Raw genomic sequence first — 19,282 nt, forward strand, 5'->3', positions numbered from 1 at the left:
AAAATATATCTCAAAGGCATCATGAAAAGCATCTACAATAATTTTTTTTTCATATACACAGTTACAGTAAAATATTTTAAAAACACCCTCCAAAAACAGCTAATCTAAACAAAGCAATAATATTTTAGCAGTCATCTCAATTCTCAATTCTCATGTGTTTAACATAGGTTTTCCTTGTCACTCAAAAACTACATAAAGAAGATCACCTGTGATTTTTGTGTACTTGTACAGTGAACACCAGAGAAATTAATAGGAAATTGATCATCAATTAAGTAGTGTTTTTTTTTTCTTTTTGTGGGTATATCTTTTTAAGTAGAGTACCATTTGTCAAGTGTCGCAACTCACAAGCGAGGATGAGTTCAATGCTTAAACAAAATTATTGCTTTCATTTTCGACATATTACATATTTTTCATTTATTTGCGCAAAAGCAGATTACTCCTTTTTTTTTATTTATTTTCTCTTTAGTATTCCTCTTTCCTGATTATCTACAAAAACCACTACAATTTAAGCATCAGCAAAAAGATGAGATCTTATTAAGTATTCTGCTACCATTCATGCTTGTAAACTTTTTACACTACAAACTAAGCTCAATTTACATAAAACATATTACACAGGCGATCTGAAGCACGGATTACTGGTCAATCGAAACCTGCACATATCCCCGCCATAACAGTTATGCGATCGATTGATGATAAGGCCAAATCAGGTGTCCTAGACGCTAAGGCTTCAGATTTTAAATGCTTATTCACCACGAAATATAATGCACAAATCAGTTCAATATGATTGTAGAAGGAAGGAATTCTGCTGGCGTTCGTTCTTCGGGAAAAACACCTTCGCGGAGAACAAGTTTTACAGTGGAACGAGCAGTTAGGCTATACTTCTCCTGAGCTTCTTCAAATCCTTGGCCAAGAACGCGTTGGACCCAATCCTCCACTTTCCTCTTGTCCCCTAAGCATGCAGCTGCAACCATCTGCATCATCACTCTGGAATCAATCTCCAGAGAACATTCTGAGTGAACAACTTTCTGAAAGCACTCGCTTATGTCCTCGAGTATTTTCTGAGCAACTGCGTCAAAATCAAATGCCTTAAAAGCCACAACTGCATCTACTTGTCCCAAGAAATCTTCCAGCCATGTTGTGGAGCTTTCTGGAATTGAGTCACTGCCTGAGATACCGTCGCATATTTCACCCTCTTCGGCAGGAACGTTCAAATCTAAATGCTGTGTATTTGAAGCCCTATGGGCTCTCTTTGCCATCTCCAAACTGCCCTGTCGTTCTACAAAGCCTGTATTACCAATAAGCTTTCTTTTGTTCATGAAGATCCGGTTAGAACTGCCTTTACTGGTTCTATCCAACATATCTGTGTTGTGGCTCGTCTCATAGTCACCAAGATCAAATCCTATCAACATTTGGATAGGCAATCCCTTCATTTTTGACATGTCTTCCTCAAAATAGCCAGCTTTTCCAGCATTTATGGTTTTATCACCATCTGCAGACTCTGAGGTTGTCAAAAATATGGCATTGCCAATGCCAAATTCTCTTCCATGCGAGTCTGAGAACCTACCAGTTTTCAGGGCTTTGGACAAGCTACTTTGAACAAGCAAATCAGCTTTGTCAACATTTTCAAGTAGCAAAACAGAAAAAGGTTTCTTGAATAGTTTCCCAGCAATATAATCAACAACGTTTTTTCCACGGTAAACATCAGTAAGATCACTCCACACCTGTAGATCAATGGTAGCATTTGCATGGATCATCTCATCTGGGAAACTTAGGTCCACATGGATTAGGTGTTCTCTGCTTCCATGCAATATTTCAGAGAGCGCAATGGCAAGTTCCTTCTGGGCTAACCTATCTGGTCCAACAAAATTAAGCCATATATCTCCACAGTTTTCCCTGTGGTGCCGTTCAGTGGTTGCTTTGCAACAAGCAATTGTGTGGCTAATAATTTTTAGAGCTTCTTCTTGCCTACCAATCCTTTTGGCTAGAGCTGTATAGAGATCCTGATAATCTACTCCATCAAGTTGGCCAGTGGTATCAGGATGGGAGCAAGATGAAGATCTAGTGTTGTTGCTCCAGATATTTCTGCTCTCAGGATTTGCAGACAAGGAGGAGGAGCAATTCTGCACTATATCCACGCAACCACTATTTGTAGGTTTCTCCAGTTCTGTGCTTGCAGAAGAGCTGCTGATCCCCAAATTCAGATCTACAGTTAATGAAGTAACAGAGGCTGGAGAAGCGAGGCTGTCTTGAGCAGTACAACTGGTAGAACTGAAAGGAGGACTGTGACCATTGTCCTCTATCACTTTTGAGGCGCTTTCACTTGCACTATATTTGGATAGAAAGTTCACATTTGTTGGACTGCTTAGCTTTGTTGTAGAAAAATGCTGTACATCCGTTGACATGAATGAAGCTATATTCTTACTATCACTTTGAGTTGAAGATGTACTTGCAGGGCTGCTGGGGTCATCCTTGGCAGTCGTTTTCCCATCTTCAGGAATTTGATACCCAAAGACAGACGTAAATTGAGTTCCCAATTGACAACTACTTGCCTTAGGAGATGGTTGGCTACACTGAAGAGGCTGAAACATATTGTCTGAATTCCTGTGCGGTCCTGCAATTTTAGTACTCGATAACACTCTATCATCTTTGGCCTGCACTGAAGATATGGAGACTGGTTTTCAAATGAACAAAACTTGTGCAGTGCTAGGACTTACTAAGCAGATTCTAGGAATTGGGTGTGAGAAGACCTTAACTTGCTGGTATTAAAATTTAAAAGCAATTATAATCACTGATGAAGGACAATATCCTCAAGTAATCCCATGTTATGCTAGGACTTAGCAGCAGATTCCGGAATTAGGTGTGAGAATACATTAGATAGCTGGTATTAAAAGATAGAAGCTATTATAATCACTGATTAACGAAATCTTCTCAAATAATCATTAAATTGTGCTTTCTTTTGCCATTAGGCGGATTATGACTATTCCTTCGCTCTGGAGGAATAGGCATTCACTCAGTGGATAAACCGCACCGTTAACTGTTTATTTGCTCCACTTTCATCCTAGACCATTAACCTTCAAATAAACAAGATCCAGTAGCAGTGCTCACCTTCACAACGTCCAAGCCACTGTGTGTGGTGAAATCAGTCATCCGCAACCAAGAAGGTTTATTGGATGGACAATGTTCTGCAACTGAAGTTGTGACCCCTCCATTTGAAAGAACATTAACGTCTTCATCACACTTCTCATTGCAGAGGTGGCAGCACGATGCACCATGGTCCAAGCTACGTAATGAGACGTTCATCTCAGAAGGTGAAGAAAAGAGACCACCAAACGGAACAAAAGACTCCATCAAGCTGAAAGGATATTGCAAGTATACAATGTGAGAATCATTAGCTTATTGCTGTCAGTATTTGAATTGGAGGAGCAGACTGAGATAAAATTCGTCACTAGCTTGGAAATTAAAAATAGAAAGTGACCTCGCTATGAAACTTGATATTTAGACATGTCTTAACTAAAAAACTCCATGACTAGTAGTAAAGCAAAGTAAATTTTCCATGTTTCAAAACCAGTTTAAAAAAAAAAAAGAAAGAAATGTTGATCAATTACTGTGCAGTAAACGAAGGAGACCTATCTCAGCCAGAAACTGCTGTGTCAAGCTTGAGTTTCCGAATTGAGCAGAAGTACAGTTTTACAACTAAGTACAACTCAGTGCATCAAGAAAAAAAAGCTTTGCACAATGTTTTTTGGATGCACTTCAGTGATAGACGCTATACAGTGGAGATCCACAAGACAGGTCCAGTCACCAGAAATTTAAGGGAAAATGATCTCAGTTAATGAACAGTACGACAACCCGGATGGCAAAGTAGAGTTTACGTGCAGAATTTGACTGACTGAATACGTTTCTCAAACAAGTAGGTAGTATCACTTGTGGAACATCAGCTGGTCATCAAAGAGACAGCGTCTATGTTTTAGGTAGGCACAAACTTTCTCAATTCACATTGCAATAGAACGGAAAGTCAACATGGCAAGAAATGAACGAAGGGAAAAGAGAAAATCGAGTGTTGATCCATAATTTCAAGTCTCATATATATTTCAAGAGGATGGACAGTATTTATGTAGGATAAAGTAGCAATCCTCGTCCGTCACTCGTGTACTTGTCGGAAGCTACATCCATATGCAGAAAACGAGTTTAACTACGATATATATATATAAAGAAAGTTATGCAGAATATAATAAATAATAATCCTGTTCAATTTAAAAATTGCAAAAAACACCTCAAACATTAATAACTAGAAGTGAAAAAAGTTAAACGATCACAAAGACACCAAACGTGTTGCTTACCTGGATCTTGGGCATGACTCTGCCGCAGACAGTCTCAGAGTAGTAATAGGCAAAAGCTGCAGGCCCAAATCCTTGTCAACGCAGGGAAACATATTCAAAAGCTTCGAATACGTCTCGTACCTCGCGGCCGCTCCAATCAACCATACTTTGTCTCCATGAATCTCCACCAGCCTCGTCAATTCGCTAATCACAAGCCTCAGAACATCAACTGGCGCGTCCTCCTTAGCCATTGCCCTTAAATCACCAAAATTCACCACCACCCCTGCTCCGACACAATTTTCCACCATTTTATCAACCTCCCGAAACCTCAACTTCAAAAAACTCTCTTCACACGTGCCACTGACGAACCTCAAAATCTCATTCTCCAGACAAACTACGCCCACACCAAATAGCTCCAGTGGAAGAATACCTGAGCCCCGCCTCCTCTGCAGCGTTTCGAAGAAAGTCCTCAAAGCGTCATAAGCACATGCGCCAACAAGCAGAGGATTCCTCCTCCCTTTGATATTATCCCTCGGTACCATAACTTCCGCAATTCTCCTAACACAGTTCTCCTCTCCATCTAAAACCCCAGAAAAACCCACAAACGGAAAGCTAAAAGCTCGACTCCCCAGCTCATCATCGCCGCCGCCTAAATTACACAAAAACACGGGTGGCCCTTTGTATTTGGGGTATCGAAACATCTGACGATGAAGTGGCCTGAGTATAGCTAGTTTAATCTCGCAACTCCTGAACCCCGACTCCCCGAAGACTCTACTCACTACTGGGTCGTCAAGAATGGACAGAATCAGGTTCCGAAGCTCAACTTTCACTACAGTGATGGAGGACGGAGAAGAAGACAACTGGTTTTGCTGCTGATGAGGGTGATAAAGATGGAAATTCTCAGGCTGCCTTCTCTGGTTAGCCTGAGACCTCTTAATAGCGGCCATGAGAGAGTTGGAAATGGGAGGCTCCTGGACGGGGTTGGGGGTGGAAGGCAGGCGGTCCAAGGAAACGCCAAGGCAGAGCTCCAAAGCCTTGAATTGAACGCGAGTGGAATAGGCGTTGTTCCGGGTACGAGAACAAGCCTCCCGCAGAGCCGAGGAGGGACGTGAAAGGAGAGACGAGACAAGGTGGAGAGAGGTGGTTTGGGCGTGGCCACGGCGACGTGCCACGGCCACCGCCTCGTCCAGAGCTTGCTCCGCTTCTTCTGTGAAGCATTGCCTGGCCGTGTCCACCGGCGTCGGCATTAGCCTAATAAGCAACAACACTAATTAATTAAATACTATTAATCACTACTAACGTCGGCCCCCAGAGTAACTGAAAAAAGGTTGGGGAAATGTTTTTTTTTTTTTTGGTTAAGAAACTTTAAAATTTTGGTCGGATGGATCATACCACTGCTTGCTTATTAGTCTAATAAATATACAAAGTACTGACTACTTTATGATAATACAGAATACTAACTACTCTATGCCAAATACAGAGTACATCTTCTTTTTTTTTTTTTAAGTACTATGTGGGTGTATAAGAATCGAGAGGATTGGATTGAGGGGGACTCCTTGAATTATTTATAAAAACTTGGGGGTTGTGTGCTTGTGTTGAAAGGGTGGACAATGTTTTGCAGGTGGAGATACTGCTCTCTGCTCTCTGCTCTGTGCTGACTAGTGCAGTGACTGCTGCTGCTGCTGAGTGGGGGCTGTGATGGTGGTGGGGGCTGTGATTGTGCTTTCGTGTGTGTGGTCTCTTAGATGGGGGCCTGGCCTAGAGGCTAGTACTACACTAATTGTAGTTGTAGTAGAGCCCTCGGAGCAACATTATTTAGGAAAAGGCTATGCAAAAAGCGATTGGATTTTGACATTTTTGTTCTCGAATCTCAGTTCTGGTGCTTGTAATCCTCCTGCACACCCACTTTTTCTGTAGGGATCAGTGAAAAAACAGAAACCCGCATTTTAAAACTGATCTTGTTGCGGGTGCAATTACAAAATCTCACGTATGTTATGTCTTTTGAGTTCCAACTACGTATACTTCTTGATAGTGTATTGCTCATCACAAACTACAAGCTGACCCTTTGTAGGGGTTGCTTCATGATTTTGAGATTAACTAAAATTTCAATATATATTTCGCCTGCGCCTGCGCCTGACTTCTAATTCTTGAAACAACTTTAACCATTGTACGTACTGCTTTTTGAACGTCTGTCAAGTGTCGATATATATGCATTACAATGCGGGAATTGATTTGATCCCTGCTACTTCTCCGTCCATATTCGGCCATTTTTTTTTTATTTTTTTATCGTTAAAGGATTCCTAAACTTGCGATTCTCTTGTTGATGAATGATAATAACAACATGCTTGCCAAGCTCGATGTTGAATAACTCGTCCCAAAGCATTATTACGTACGCAGCTCCTTCCTTAATTATTCCTTCAAGTTCGTTTTCAATTGTTTAAGTCGGTAAAATTTACTTACTGTTTGTCTTATATGGTACTATAAAAAAGAAGCAGGTACTTGCTAAGAACACTTTTTATTGTGAAAAAAAAGAAAAACCACTTCCAGTTATTGCGCATAATAATAGAGTACTGTAATCACAAGTACCATATTTTCAGCTTTTGTGGGGATCCATAATGCTCTCTTCCCAGTAGTCTCCAAATTTCCCTGAGTTGATGGATGAATGAATCATGAAAGAAAGGTTGAAACAGAGTGAAGAGGTGTAAGAAGAAGGACAAGGAAAGGGAAGGAAATGGGCACTGAGGACTGGGGAGGGGAGAGAACAGAGAGAGATGCCAAGCCCACTTACCTGGGAGAGAGGTGGGGGCCATTTCTTCCCTTTGACGTCACTTTCTTCTTTCTTGTCGAAACGGGTCCGTCTATTATTTGGAACACGAGCGGGTATTACTACTGCTACTGCTAGTTGAGAATTGAGAATTGAGATTGATGATGCATTCATGTCATTCGATCGCTGAGTTGACTCACTGGGTCACCCTTCTTGTTTCACCTTTATTCTCCTTATTTTACCCCATGCGCTACACGACAAAATCTCGACACTTCAGCTAAGCCTACTGGGAGTCTAGTGGAGTTAAAGCGTCGTCCCAGTTCCCATGCACTCGGACTTGGCTCCTCTCTCTATATTTTACGCATATCACGTTACTATAACTACAGAGTATTTCTACGAAATAATCTACAGTTCAAACTGGCTCTCAAACGTTCAACTACACGTCTTTCTTTGGTTTTGTCGGTCTTTCACATGATGGTATAGCGCCAATCCATTGACAAATAGACGATGATAGAGTGTCGCTGTCTAAGCTAATACGTCCATCATCAGGAAATGATCCTCGTGAATGAATCAGTCTTTGCTATTCTAAGTTTCGCTGTTTAACAAGTCCTGTTTTTCCTTGAATATGATATGGCATTCTGGATGCGCTACTGCTGCTGCCGCCCAAAGATCTTCTTGTGGGTCTTTATTCTTTGATCTCTCGTCTGAAGGGCTGCGGGCGGTAACTTCTTGAAGAAAGGTTGAACTGAGTCCATGATCAAGGGACGTTCCTCGAATTAGGTGATCGATTCGCGTGAACTCGTGACTCAATGCATGACGCGGACTTTCCACTTTCCAGTCACTGTGCATTTAAGAGGTCCCTTCAAATTGTAAAGGTTGAATGCGACGGGGGTGGAACTAAGTGAGTGAATCAGGCGTCCAACTCCGGAGCCGCACCACACACGTATCATTCATCATCATCACTTGCGATTGTGAAAAGCTGAAACCTTTTTCCTTTTTCCTTTTTTTTTAAAATTTTTTTTCAGAGTTTAGATGCGTCATCCCATGGTACCGGAGGACTATTATCTTAGGCGATCCCTCCCTTACTCAACAAGCATTCTGTTCCGCAAGTGATCTTACACTTTGTTTGGATAGGACAGAGTATTATTTAAAATGCAGTATTCTCTAAAATAATTATTATAATACTTTTTATGATGGGTTGTGTATGAGATTAAAAAGTATTAATTAAAAATATACGAAATATAATTAAAAAAACGTATTTATAATGCAAGTAAAATGACATTTGAAAAAAGTTTTGATATTCAAACATATCGAGTTGGACAATTTGTATAAGTATGTAATTAAACCCCTCTTGACTCTTGACGCATACACCATATAATCCAACAAATTTTTATGTACAGACACAATAAAAACATTCTGCATTAATTGCCAGTACATTTTTTTTTATAATTTCTTGAAATAACAATTTAATTATACAATTGGAGTGTTTAAACAGTGGATTAATTGTCACTTTTTTTTTAATTACATCATTAACATATTTTCTAATCACTTTTTATCTTATATATATATCACATTAAAATATGTCATAATATTTTTTTAAAAAATAATTATCTCAAATAACCTACTATATCCACGTGTGCTCGCTAGTGCCAAGAGGCGGAGAGCGAGAACTATTTACCCTAGCAAAAAAAAAAGGCATTGGATTTGACGTGTCGGTTTGGTTTCCACAATCTCTTTCTGTTCACTTTTGTATTCCTCTCAGCTGCTTTTTCAGTTTTCACTCTTCGTACCAAGCAGTTAAATCCCACTCTCTCTTTGTCCTCACGCCGGGCAAACCAAGATGGAATTTCCGATACTATTGGAAGAGCGATGATTATGAAGCCCCTCTGGAAAAACGTTGACTTGAAGAGATATACAATAAATTGGTTTCCACCACTCGTATCTCGACACTTCTCCCCTCGCAACAGATTCTTGATCAAAGTCTCTTTCAGCTGTGATGATGATCATTCTCCTATTGCTTTCAATTATGCGTTTCATTCAAACAGACAACGACAACGCGCTTAAGTTTTAGGTTTTAACATCGACAGCAGTACCACAAAAGCTGAACCCATTCGGGTTTGTGCTTTTGTACCACAGCCTAACGTGACGAAGAAAATTCATGTTTACCAGCGTGGCGTGGTATAATTTCGAAATTGTAGCAAATTGAGACGTTTAAAATGTTTCCTTAGCCTCTGCTAACCTAAGGGGATTTTTTTTTTTTTTTTTTTTTTTTTTTTTGCGGAGCTCTTGCAAAATTTGTGAGGTAGCAAGTTTACACGAGTAATATACTCCTTTTTGTGATGGGAAAATTTTTTGTTTGAATTTTAGTTTCTTTATTTGCATCACCATCGATATATTTTTTAACCGTGTTTTTATCTAACATATATCGCATAAAAATATTCAAAAAGATGCTATAGTATTTTTTTTTTCAAAAAATTATTCCAAATAATCTTCTAACCAAACACAGTAAGTAAGGTGAATGGCAATAATTCAGGTGAAGACTTGACCAAAATTTTTAAAATTTTCTCTTCGAGTGTTAGTAGTGATTAAAAATAATGAACAATCGAGAAGACCACCATCTCCCTAACTGTGAATTCTTGAACGCCCGATAAGGAGTTGTTTCACATCACTTTCTCATGGCCTCTCAAATCCCCCAGAGGCAGGCATGTAGAGCCCAAACAAGAAGAATCTTCAAGTTGAAGATCTCTTTGGGTATGGATTCTCTCTCACGTGTCACAACAACGAAGAGGAAGAAAAGCACCCACCACCACTGAATGCTGGAATTAGAAGAGGGATAATTTTCGATGACTCCTCCAAGGTTTCTAATAGTTTTACTTGCCTCCTCTCAACTTTTGAAAACCTCACACGCCTCCCTTATTTGGCATTTTTGTACACCATGTCAGCCCAAATAACAAAAATATATAATAAAAAATTGCATGAGAGAGAGAATAGAATTTTGTATCGAGAATGCCTTTTTGTATCTTGCAACAATTTGTTTTCAGAATTTTTCAATTGAATTAAAAGTTGGTGACCAAAAGCAAAAGTTTGGGTGTGACGCCCAGTATTTTTTTACTTTTAGTTATGTATATAGATTTGAGATTTTTCAAATTTTGGATTCTAATTTCAGTTTTACGAAAAAAATGATGTTACTGGTATTATGACTAGAGTGTATTATTAAACAGTTTTTCTTCAAATTTTTTTAAAAAAAAACTAAAGTAACATGATCATTTGCTAACCGACAAAAATATTATATTAAGTATATAAATTTATAAGCTTAAATTAATGAGTTTTGTATATAGTGTAGGAGTTGACTAGGTATAATTAATTATGAAATTTTAAGTGGAGAATGGAACTGATCATCAGAAATACAACAAATAGGACTCTTATATTAGAATAGGTCATTCTCTTTTTCTTCTTCTCTTTTAAGAGTTTGGTCATTCTTTGTAACCGCTGAATTAAATTTAAAACATTAAGAAGATTTTAAACTAATAAGTATGAGCGATTTCCAGAAGATTTAATTATTGAATGAATTTTAAACTTATCTACCAAATAAAAATAAAATGTGAATAAAGTCAGAGAACTTTTTGTAGCCTATGTGTTAATGATGGTCAATAGATAGGGATGTTACAAGTTTTTTATTAAAAATTTGGAAATTGGTATTGTTATATATAAAGGTGAGTGAGTGTGAAATAAAGTTTAGGAAAGAAAGAAAATTTCAAGATAAGAGGCAAATAGCTCTAATCTTGTGAAACTGTGTAGCAGCATCAAACAGAGAATCATTTTTGCTTGTTTAATAATTCCTTTTTTATAAAGTTGTACATACAGGATTTGTCTTTGAAGGTGAGAAATTGTCTAGTTAATATCACCAAAGACTAAAATATAATAGTTATTATGTCGCACCTCATGTCATCAATGGGTCGTCACTCGTCAGGGGAGACATGTAAGATTTTTCAAAATTGAGAGGAGGCAAGTGAAATTATTAGAAACCTCTTGAGGTTTCTAAAATTATCGCAATGGAATTCCATTCTCATTCTCTCTCGTGCTTTCATTTTCTTACACGTAGTTGTTGCATTGTCACCCAAGTTGCCAGTTGCGAGGGCTTACGGAAACAACAAAACCCGTCCGGGTTTCTTTTTTAACAGCGGCGGGTTGCTGGGAGCTATTGTTGGATGGTTTTCATCATTTCTTCCACTCTCCTACTTTACAAGATTCTAATTGATACTTTTTGGAGTTTGGGTTTTTCTATTTTTGCGCTTAAATCATTTCTATCTTTAACCAAAATAAGATTCATTGGAGGAGTTTTATTATCTGTACTTTTACCTTATCAAATTATCTTTAGAGAGAAATTTTTTTTGAAAAAAAAAAAGAGAGAGACTCTAAAAGGCTCACATAATAACCGGTGTATTTAAATACAAAAATGATTTCAAATATTATTTAATTTGTATCATAAATAAGTTTTTTTTAATCACCTTTTTATATTCTGGAACTATTTTTTTTATCTCATACACACCACATTGCAAAATAATATTACAAAACGTATTTTAAATAATCTCCATTCAAATAATAGGCTGGAACAAGATTAAGCCATTTTTGCGCAATAAAATTATTTGAAGGCGATGTCAGGTCCTTTCACGGAAGTTTATCCTGATAGATCGCTGGATAAGCCGCAGTTTTTGAAAAATTGGCGAGGAAGGACGCTTTATGGACAACCCAGCATCATGCTCCGACCTTTCACTCCTGGCTGTCATTCATTTTAGCTGGAGACGAGGGAAATGACGATGAGCCATTGATCTGATCTGCATGCTTTTTGTAACAAGAAGTGCAGCGGTGCTGACATTACAGGAAGAAGAGTGAATTAATCATCATTTTGAGTAAATAAAGTTTGAGGAAGCACTTAGGTGTGCCTGCATTACGGGTTACATTAATTAACACGAACAGGTCCAAGTCGATAATGTGTCGAGGATTGGCATCGATTCGAGGGCGTTCGTTGAGGATATTGAAAGCACAAACAACGATGGTAACAGAGAATAAAGAAGCATAATATCTCCAAAAGGGATGATCAGTTTAGCGGTTGGGGGACCATAAATTATACCACTGACTTCCTGTGTTTGATGGATTGCCACCATAATTCACCAACATATTCAACACCCGCATCACTTTGCCTTTGAAAGCTGCTTGCACCATTACTGAATAACCCCTTTTTTATCCGGAAAAGTGATGAGATTTGACTTCAATATATTAACGCCGACCGCCCCCAACCCCCCGGCCCCCCTCCCTTCCGACTCGAACAAAAATGGAAACCCAAAACTCGGGCATACGGATTATTTTTAAAGATTCAATGATTCAAATTGTATCATATCAATTACTCCCTCCGTCCCATTCATTTGGTTATTTTTGGGAAATTCAACTTTTTAAAAGTAATGGTTTGATTGTGATGTTTGTGCTTCTCTTTTCAATTTTACCCTCTCAAATACAAATTTTAAATTTAAATGTATGATTAAAAAGAAGGGTTATATTAGAAAGAGAGTGTAAAAGTTGTTTTGACTTTTTTAACATAACAAAATGAATAGGACATCTCAAAATGAAAAGTATAACCAAATGAATGGAACGGATGGAGTAATAAGATGGAACGGCACAATTTGAGCTATTGGATCAGAAAGTCCAAAACTTGCATAAAAAGGAAATCCCCATCATCTCCTCGATAGGCTTCTCTTCTTTAGTTAGTATTTACTAAAACAGCCATAACGTCCTTCTCCATCACAAGTCAAAAGGGCGTGTGAACGGTTTGGGGGGGAGATTTTGCCTTGTGTGCGTTGTTGCTGCGGCATTAAAAGCACTGATGCACCTAAAATATCAGTCAATTATGTCAATTAACTTACAAAGACGTGCATTAAAGCTATCATGTAAACATCAAATTTATCAACTTAGCCAGGAAATTGTTGCATTTACAGCCGTTATGAACTAAAGTTGACCAATTTTCCATATACCATTTCCTCCTGACACGTGCCTATGATTGATTGATTGCCACGACTGGTCCATCTAGGCAATATGATCCAGTTTTTTCTTTTCTTTTTCTTTTGGTTGAAATCTGGTTCTACCAAATCTATGGTTCAAATTTCTAAATTTTTAATTTATAAGAGTGGAAAAATTATAGAAGTGGCAAATTAAAATAGAATGCTGCGCTTCTTAATTGCTTCTGCCAAAACCAAAGAGCCGGAAATTTGTCGGAAGAAAATTGCAAATTTTGCATGCAGGAAAGGCGTCTTACATTGAAACATATTTAGATAAGAGTGTAGCCAACTCACAATTTCTACTTAGGTAATCCAGAACAGGTTTTCGGTATAACCCTCTAATCATTATTGATTATATATTAGGAGTATATATCCACTGATGACATCATATATTGACTTCGTAAACATAATCCTTATTTACGTGACACAAAATTGGAAAGCGGAAAAATGCTTTATTTATTGTGTTACGAGCCACAAAATAATACATTCACAAGCATGAAACTACACCTCCAAAAAATTTTTTTTTATTAGATTACAACTAACTAACCCAGAACATTGGGAGGAGGGATGCGTTGAGCGGTTTCTGAAAGAAGGAGTGTAGGTAACAGATTCTGAATTCGAATTTTCTCATTTACACTTTAAAAAAAAAGTTTGAGTAGTGTAATGGAAGGTCCCGAGTAACAAGTTTAAATCCTGTCACTTACACTAAACAAATAAAAAAAAATGTAAAAGAATCCCTTCCTGCAAGCAGTATAAGCGAGAGGTCTTAAATTCGAACCCTCTCACTTATACTATTAAAAAAATTCTTTAAAAAAAAAATGGAGCAATGGTATATATAATACAGACAACTTACAATCAAGGATGGACGTAGGGAGGGACCACTGCCCCCGAAATTTTAGAAAATTTGATCTGCTGCTGTAACAAATTAAAAAGCTTTCAAAAATTCTCCTTTAGAAATTTAAATTCTGGCCCCTTACAAAATCTTTAGAATGTTATATGCTATATACATAGGTTAACATATGTTAAAACTTGCACTAAATTTTTTTAGTCCCATTTAAACTTGTAACTCAACAACATTAATTACAAAGTAATCCATCCACAAATGATGGGAGGAATATACAAGCATGTAATTAATTAACTTGTTAACAATTAATCAACTTGTTAACTTTTTGTATCCTCCTATTCCCTGTTAATATTTGAAATCTTTTGTGTATCATTTTTGTGGGGTACTGTCACTACTCTTCTAAGACGTACGTTGCCGAACTTTATACCACTTTATAGCTAAAGGTTGCACCGAATTGAGGCCTTGCAACTTGGAACTGGAGAGATATATGCGATGCCATCATAATACCCTTACTTTAATTCTCAGCCGCTTCGTGGCACAATTTTTACCAAACCTTTTGGAGATAGCCGCTGCTTACGTAAATCGAAGATATATGCCAAAACTTTGGTACGAGACAGTGAAAACGATGTCTTGTTATTCTTGAAGAGGGAACTAGAACAGGAAAAAGATGGGTGACGATGACTTAAAGAAAAAGTTACAGTTGAAAGAAGAGAAGAAAGAGGGGGGCGGCACAATTGGGGACCAACAACCACTATGGAAAAAATCAACTGTGTGTAGTTTTATGCTTAGTGAATTGCGGATCGATGGCGAAATGTCTTTGCCTTGGCCGCACAAAAATTCAACATTCCTTTCAATTTTGTGCACCCTCTGGCTTTGGGAGGAGTTTGTCGCGTAAAGGGTGATGAAGAGTGACTTCATTCTTTCAATTTGTGTAATGAATATGAACACATTCTAGACCTTTTTTTCTTAAATTTTAACGGCTATTTTTAATGTCTTCTTTAATTGCAAACACTGTACCGTCTGCTTTCATTCGGATGTGTTAAGGTGTTGCCTCCATGGACTTAAATGGATGCTACAGAATTAAGGTGCAAAATAGGTTAAACACGCAGCATGTGAATATGCTGCGAAGTGCGAGCACTTACTTACCTTACCTGTGTGCATCTTCCATCTTTCTAACGACTTTATGGAGCTTCCAATGGCCTTAAAATCAATGAAATTCATTTCTAAAGTATATGAAGAAAAACAAATCACTAAGTAAGGTGTTGCCAAATGCCAATACACTCTGAACAACTGAGACTAGTGCCCTTCGTCCCCCACCCCCACCAAAAAACAAAAAAAAAATCCCCTCTTCCCAGAGGAAAAGAAAACAGAGACTCTGTTTGGATTGGTCTATTTTTCAAAAACTAGTTTTTCAAATACAATGTTACAGGAATACACAAACAAAAATAACTCAAAAAATATCTCATCTATATAATATATCAAAAATAACTCACAAATATATGCAAAAGAAATAAAAAAAATAAATTTTACAATATTTTTCACCTATCACCACCACTACCATCACCCTCGCACTACTACCGCCACCCCTTCCTCTTCTCTCTTTCTCCTCCCTTCCCCTTCCTTCCTTCCTTCCTACCCCCAACCCTTCCTTCCTTTTCCTCTCGCAATCTGGTCGTAGCTAGAACTAAAGGGGGAAGGGAGAGTCGGGGGCTAAGGTGGGAAGGGGAGGGGAGGAGGAAAAGGGATGGGGAAGAGGGAGGAGAAGGAGGAGGAAGAGTGAGGGAGAGGAGAAAAGACGATAGGAGGGGGTGACGGTGGTAGGTAGAGGTGGTGGCGGTTGTGGGTGGTAATATTAAAAGTTCAATAAAATGTCAAGGGTGTAAAACAGAACTCGTCGGAGGTTTTAGGTTTCAGGACTGTTCTTCTTTTCATCTACTTTAATTTTGTTTTTTTTTTTTGGGATTTATTCCTGTATGTGGTTACCAGCTCTTGCATCGGATTAGTGGTACATTGAGTATACAGACAATAACTAAAAAGAAAGAAGGGAATTTCGTTGGTGTTAAATTTACAAATTCTCTCTTTTATGAAGTTGCTTTCAAATTTTTGTTTAATGTTTACTGAGCACCAAATATAAAATAAGTAAAGAAATAAGCACGCACTAATCAAGAATAAAGATTATTATGTTCTTCAACTTTAAAAACATATGTCGACCAAGAAAGAGCAGATATTCTTGAAGAAAACCGTGCCAGATGTTTGGCTTATACTATCGTGATTAACACGTACTCCACCATAGGGACTCAAATTACTCCTGTGTAGAAATTCCTGACCGTCTTTTTTTTTTCCCGTAACGACACATGTAGTCCGCCTAACCTAGCCTACTCGTACTCATAAGGAGAACTTACTCTATGGGAATCGACTTTAAGGAGTGACTCAATTGAATCAGGGGAACTTGACAGGGATTGAACCACAATCAGACCATACGGGTGCACCACTCACCTGTATGGATTTAAAACACTCCTGACCGTATTTAACTACAAAATGTTTTTGGTTCAAGACAGTTAATCCCGATATCCATGGAAGACCCTGGGTGCGTTTTGGGTGTGTTTGGATATTAACTTTTTTTTTTAAATAATATTTGACTTGCATCATAAGTAGAGGTGTTAAAATGAATAATTTTGTCGGATTTAGATCGGTCATAATTGGATAATGAGTATAATTGGGCAAACCCATTTATACCCATTCATAATTTGGACCAATTTAAAATTAGTGGGTGTGGTTGGACGAGTCAACATAATTAGGTTATAATTGGCACCTCTCATTAATTATAAGCACGTTATTCAATAAATTACTCTATTTTATCTTTTCAATAAATAATAAATTTTTATTTTATATAATTATTACACTATAAAAAGTGTTATAATAATTATTTTAAATTAAACAATATTTTAAATAATCGCTTTCGGGCACCCGCGGAAATCACCGGCTAAAATTTTCCGTTCAGTCATCACCTTGCAGTTTCACATGTTGATTTTCAAAATTGTCATAATAGAAAGGCCCCGCGTGTATAAGGATTTTAGGGACCCTAGGCCTCAATAATTGGCACGTTGGTGCCATCCACCACTGACCACCTTCCACAACTTGTACAGAATCTTCACTAACTGCCTAATTTTCAATATATGAAACGGTGGCTTTTTGGCATCCGCCAATCTGCATTTCGATTCTTGAAATCTCAACAGCAATAAGGTGTCAAATCTTGTTTCCTTTCTATTTTTTTTTCCCTAGTTTTGCCAGCAGAATTCGGGGTCAAATTTTGCATTTATTCTTTTATGAATTTGTACACTTTTGTGGCCTTTTCGACCGATTTATTCTCCACAGACTAATAAATAAAGCCATAGTGGAGAATTGAAGTCATATCATGTGAAGAAAAAAAAAAAGTGTGGGTATGGATGTGTGATGGCAGATGCAATGTAATGATCAAATATCGAATGATCCTTCAACTGTGGAAAAAGTTTTCTTTTCCACGCAAAGAAGCAATAATAGAGACGTGGGAAAGGAGTTGGAGGAGGAGGAAAAAAGGAAAAGTGATGTTGAAACTGAATGATGCTAAGCAGTGGAGACAAAAGGGGCAACTTGTTTCTGCCTTGTACATTACCATAAATAGGAACACTTTTGTTTTGGCTGGTGGAAATGCTACGTCTTTTCTAGCATTACTCAGATTCGCCTTGGCTTTCTCTAAACCGTTTCCCTTCTCTTTTCCGGTTTCCTCTGCTTTAGCCGCTGAAAGTCTAGCCAAGCAGCCTAAGGTGCTTTTTTATAATTCAACTCAACATTTAAATTTAATGGATTCAAATCTTAATATATTCAGACCGTTCGACAATTAAAAATTGAACATCTGAATTAGTTAAGTGGCATTGAATTTTCTAGACAAAACTTGCTTCCAAAATTAAGTGACAAACTATTCACTTATCATTGAATGTGATACGCACTCAAATGTATTTGATTTAATATTCAACAATTTAATAAATTAATGGATTCAGACTTCAAATTTCAATTTTATCAAACGCACCCTTAAGCCTAAGCTCAAAATTAAACTGTGAAATAACACATATTTTTATCACCACCTTAAAGAATAAAAAATACCAAGTAAATTAGGTACTGGATACAAAACACGTTCCTTGTTAAATGCCTCTTATTGGACGGAATTTTGATTAAAAAAATTGATGAATGAGAACTTAGAAAACAATTACACATCCAATAATTTAATATATTCCTTTTTTTTTCAAATTTATTCAAGTTATTTTAAGTCTTTTTTCAATCTCTATATACGTTATCATTTAGTCCCTTTTTTCGAATTTAAAATCTTAATAACGAGCTATGTAGGAAGAATGTACAGCTGGAATCATTTCTAGACAATTTGAAAATCCAAATCCGAGATGTTTTTAAAAAAATTACAAACAATAATATTTTAACATGACTTCACCCACAAGATGGGAGAAAGATGGGTTGGATGTTTCAGAGAGAAAGAAGTGTAAGTGAAAAGTTTCAGATTCATGCCCCTCACTTACACGTATAAAATATATATATATATATCACCAACAAGACTATCAATCATAACTCTCCTAATATATAAGATCAACCAATTTTGATGTTATTGCAGATCTTGTTGTCACTTCTAGAGGCATGTCTAATTGAGCACTCGTTTGCAGTTTCTTTTTCTCTATGTACTATGTTAAAAGGCAAAAGCGCTGCCTCTAATATCTTCAAAACTCATGTAACTGAGTAAAAAAGCTTCCATTATATCAATGAGATGTAGTAATGTTTGATATACAATAAAATTTAAAATAAGGTAGAAGAGACAAATTTCGAATTTAACTAACCAAGTGTAGTGTGGGCTAGCGTATGAGAATACTTTTTCCTGTTTTCTTTAGTTTATTTTACACACTTGGGAGTGAAGTTCTAGAAAGTTGGAAGTGTTGAACTACCAATTATGTAGTCACCTTGATTCATGCCATGACAACGAAACTGGATCTTGAAAATTGTGAACCGGGATGCTTCGTGACTTGTGGATTCGAAAGTCGGTCCAATAACTAGCCTCCATTGAGGATTAATATGCGAAGTCTCGTGTGGGTCAGTGTGAACGAGGCCCATTGAGACGACAATTACTACAAATCTCGGAACCCAATCAATTGGAGAGACTCCCTAATCCCATGGTTTCTTGAGTAAAGGCCAAACTGTTAAAAAATTTTTTTTTTTTTAAAAAAAAAGTGTAAAAAAGTACACATGGAGCATAAATAATAGAGATTTT

At 37.4% G+C, this 19,282-nt stretch overlaps 1 protein-coding gene across 1 annotated transcript; it reads right to left on the reverse strand.

Annotated features, from left to right (window-relative positions):
* Window positions 1–504: 504 nt before the first annotated feature.
* Window positions 505–6,370, reverse strand: LOC113762686 (protein SMAX1-LIKE 6-like). Its single transcript, XM_027306244.1, has 3 exons — window positions 4,341–6,370; window positions 3,106–3,352; window positions 505–2,651 (listed from the first exon to the last, which is right to left on the reverse strand). The coding sequence occupies exons 1-3, from the start codon at window positions 5,564–5,566 to the stop codon at window positions 771–773; spliced, it is 3,354 nt and encodes a 1,117-aa protein (XP_027162045.1). The 5' UTR covers window positions 5,567–6,370; the 3' UTR covers window positions 505–770.
* Between the last annotated feature and the right edge of the window lie 12,912 nt (window positions 6,371–19,282).

The sequence above is a fragment of the Coffea eugenioides genome, chromosome 2 (genome assembly GCF_003713205.1).
Source record: "Coffea eugenioides isolate CCC68of chromosome 2, Ceug_1.0, whole genome shotgun sequence".
Taxonomy (NCBI): Eukaryota; Viridiplantae; Streptophyta; class Magnoliopsida; order Gentianales; family Rubiaceae; genus Coffea; species Coffea eugenioides.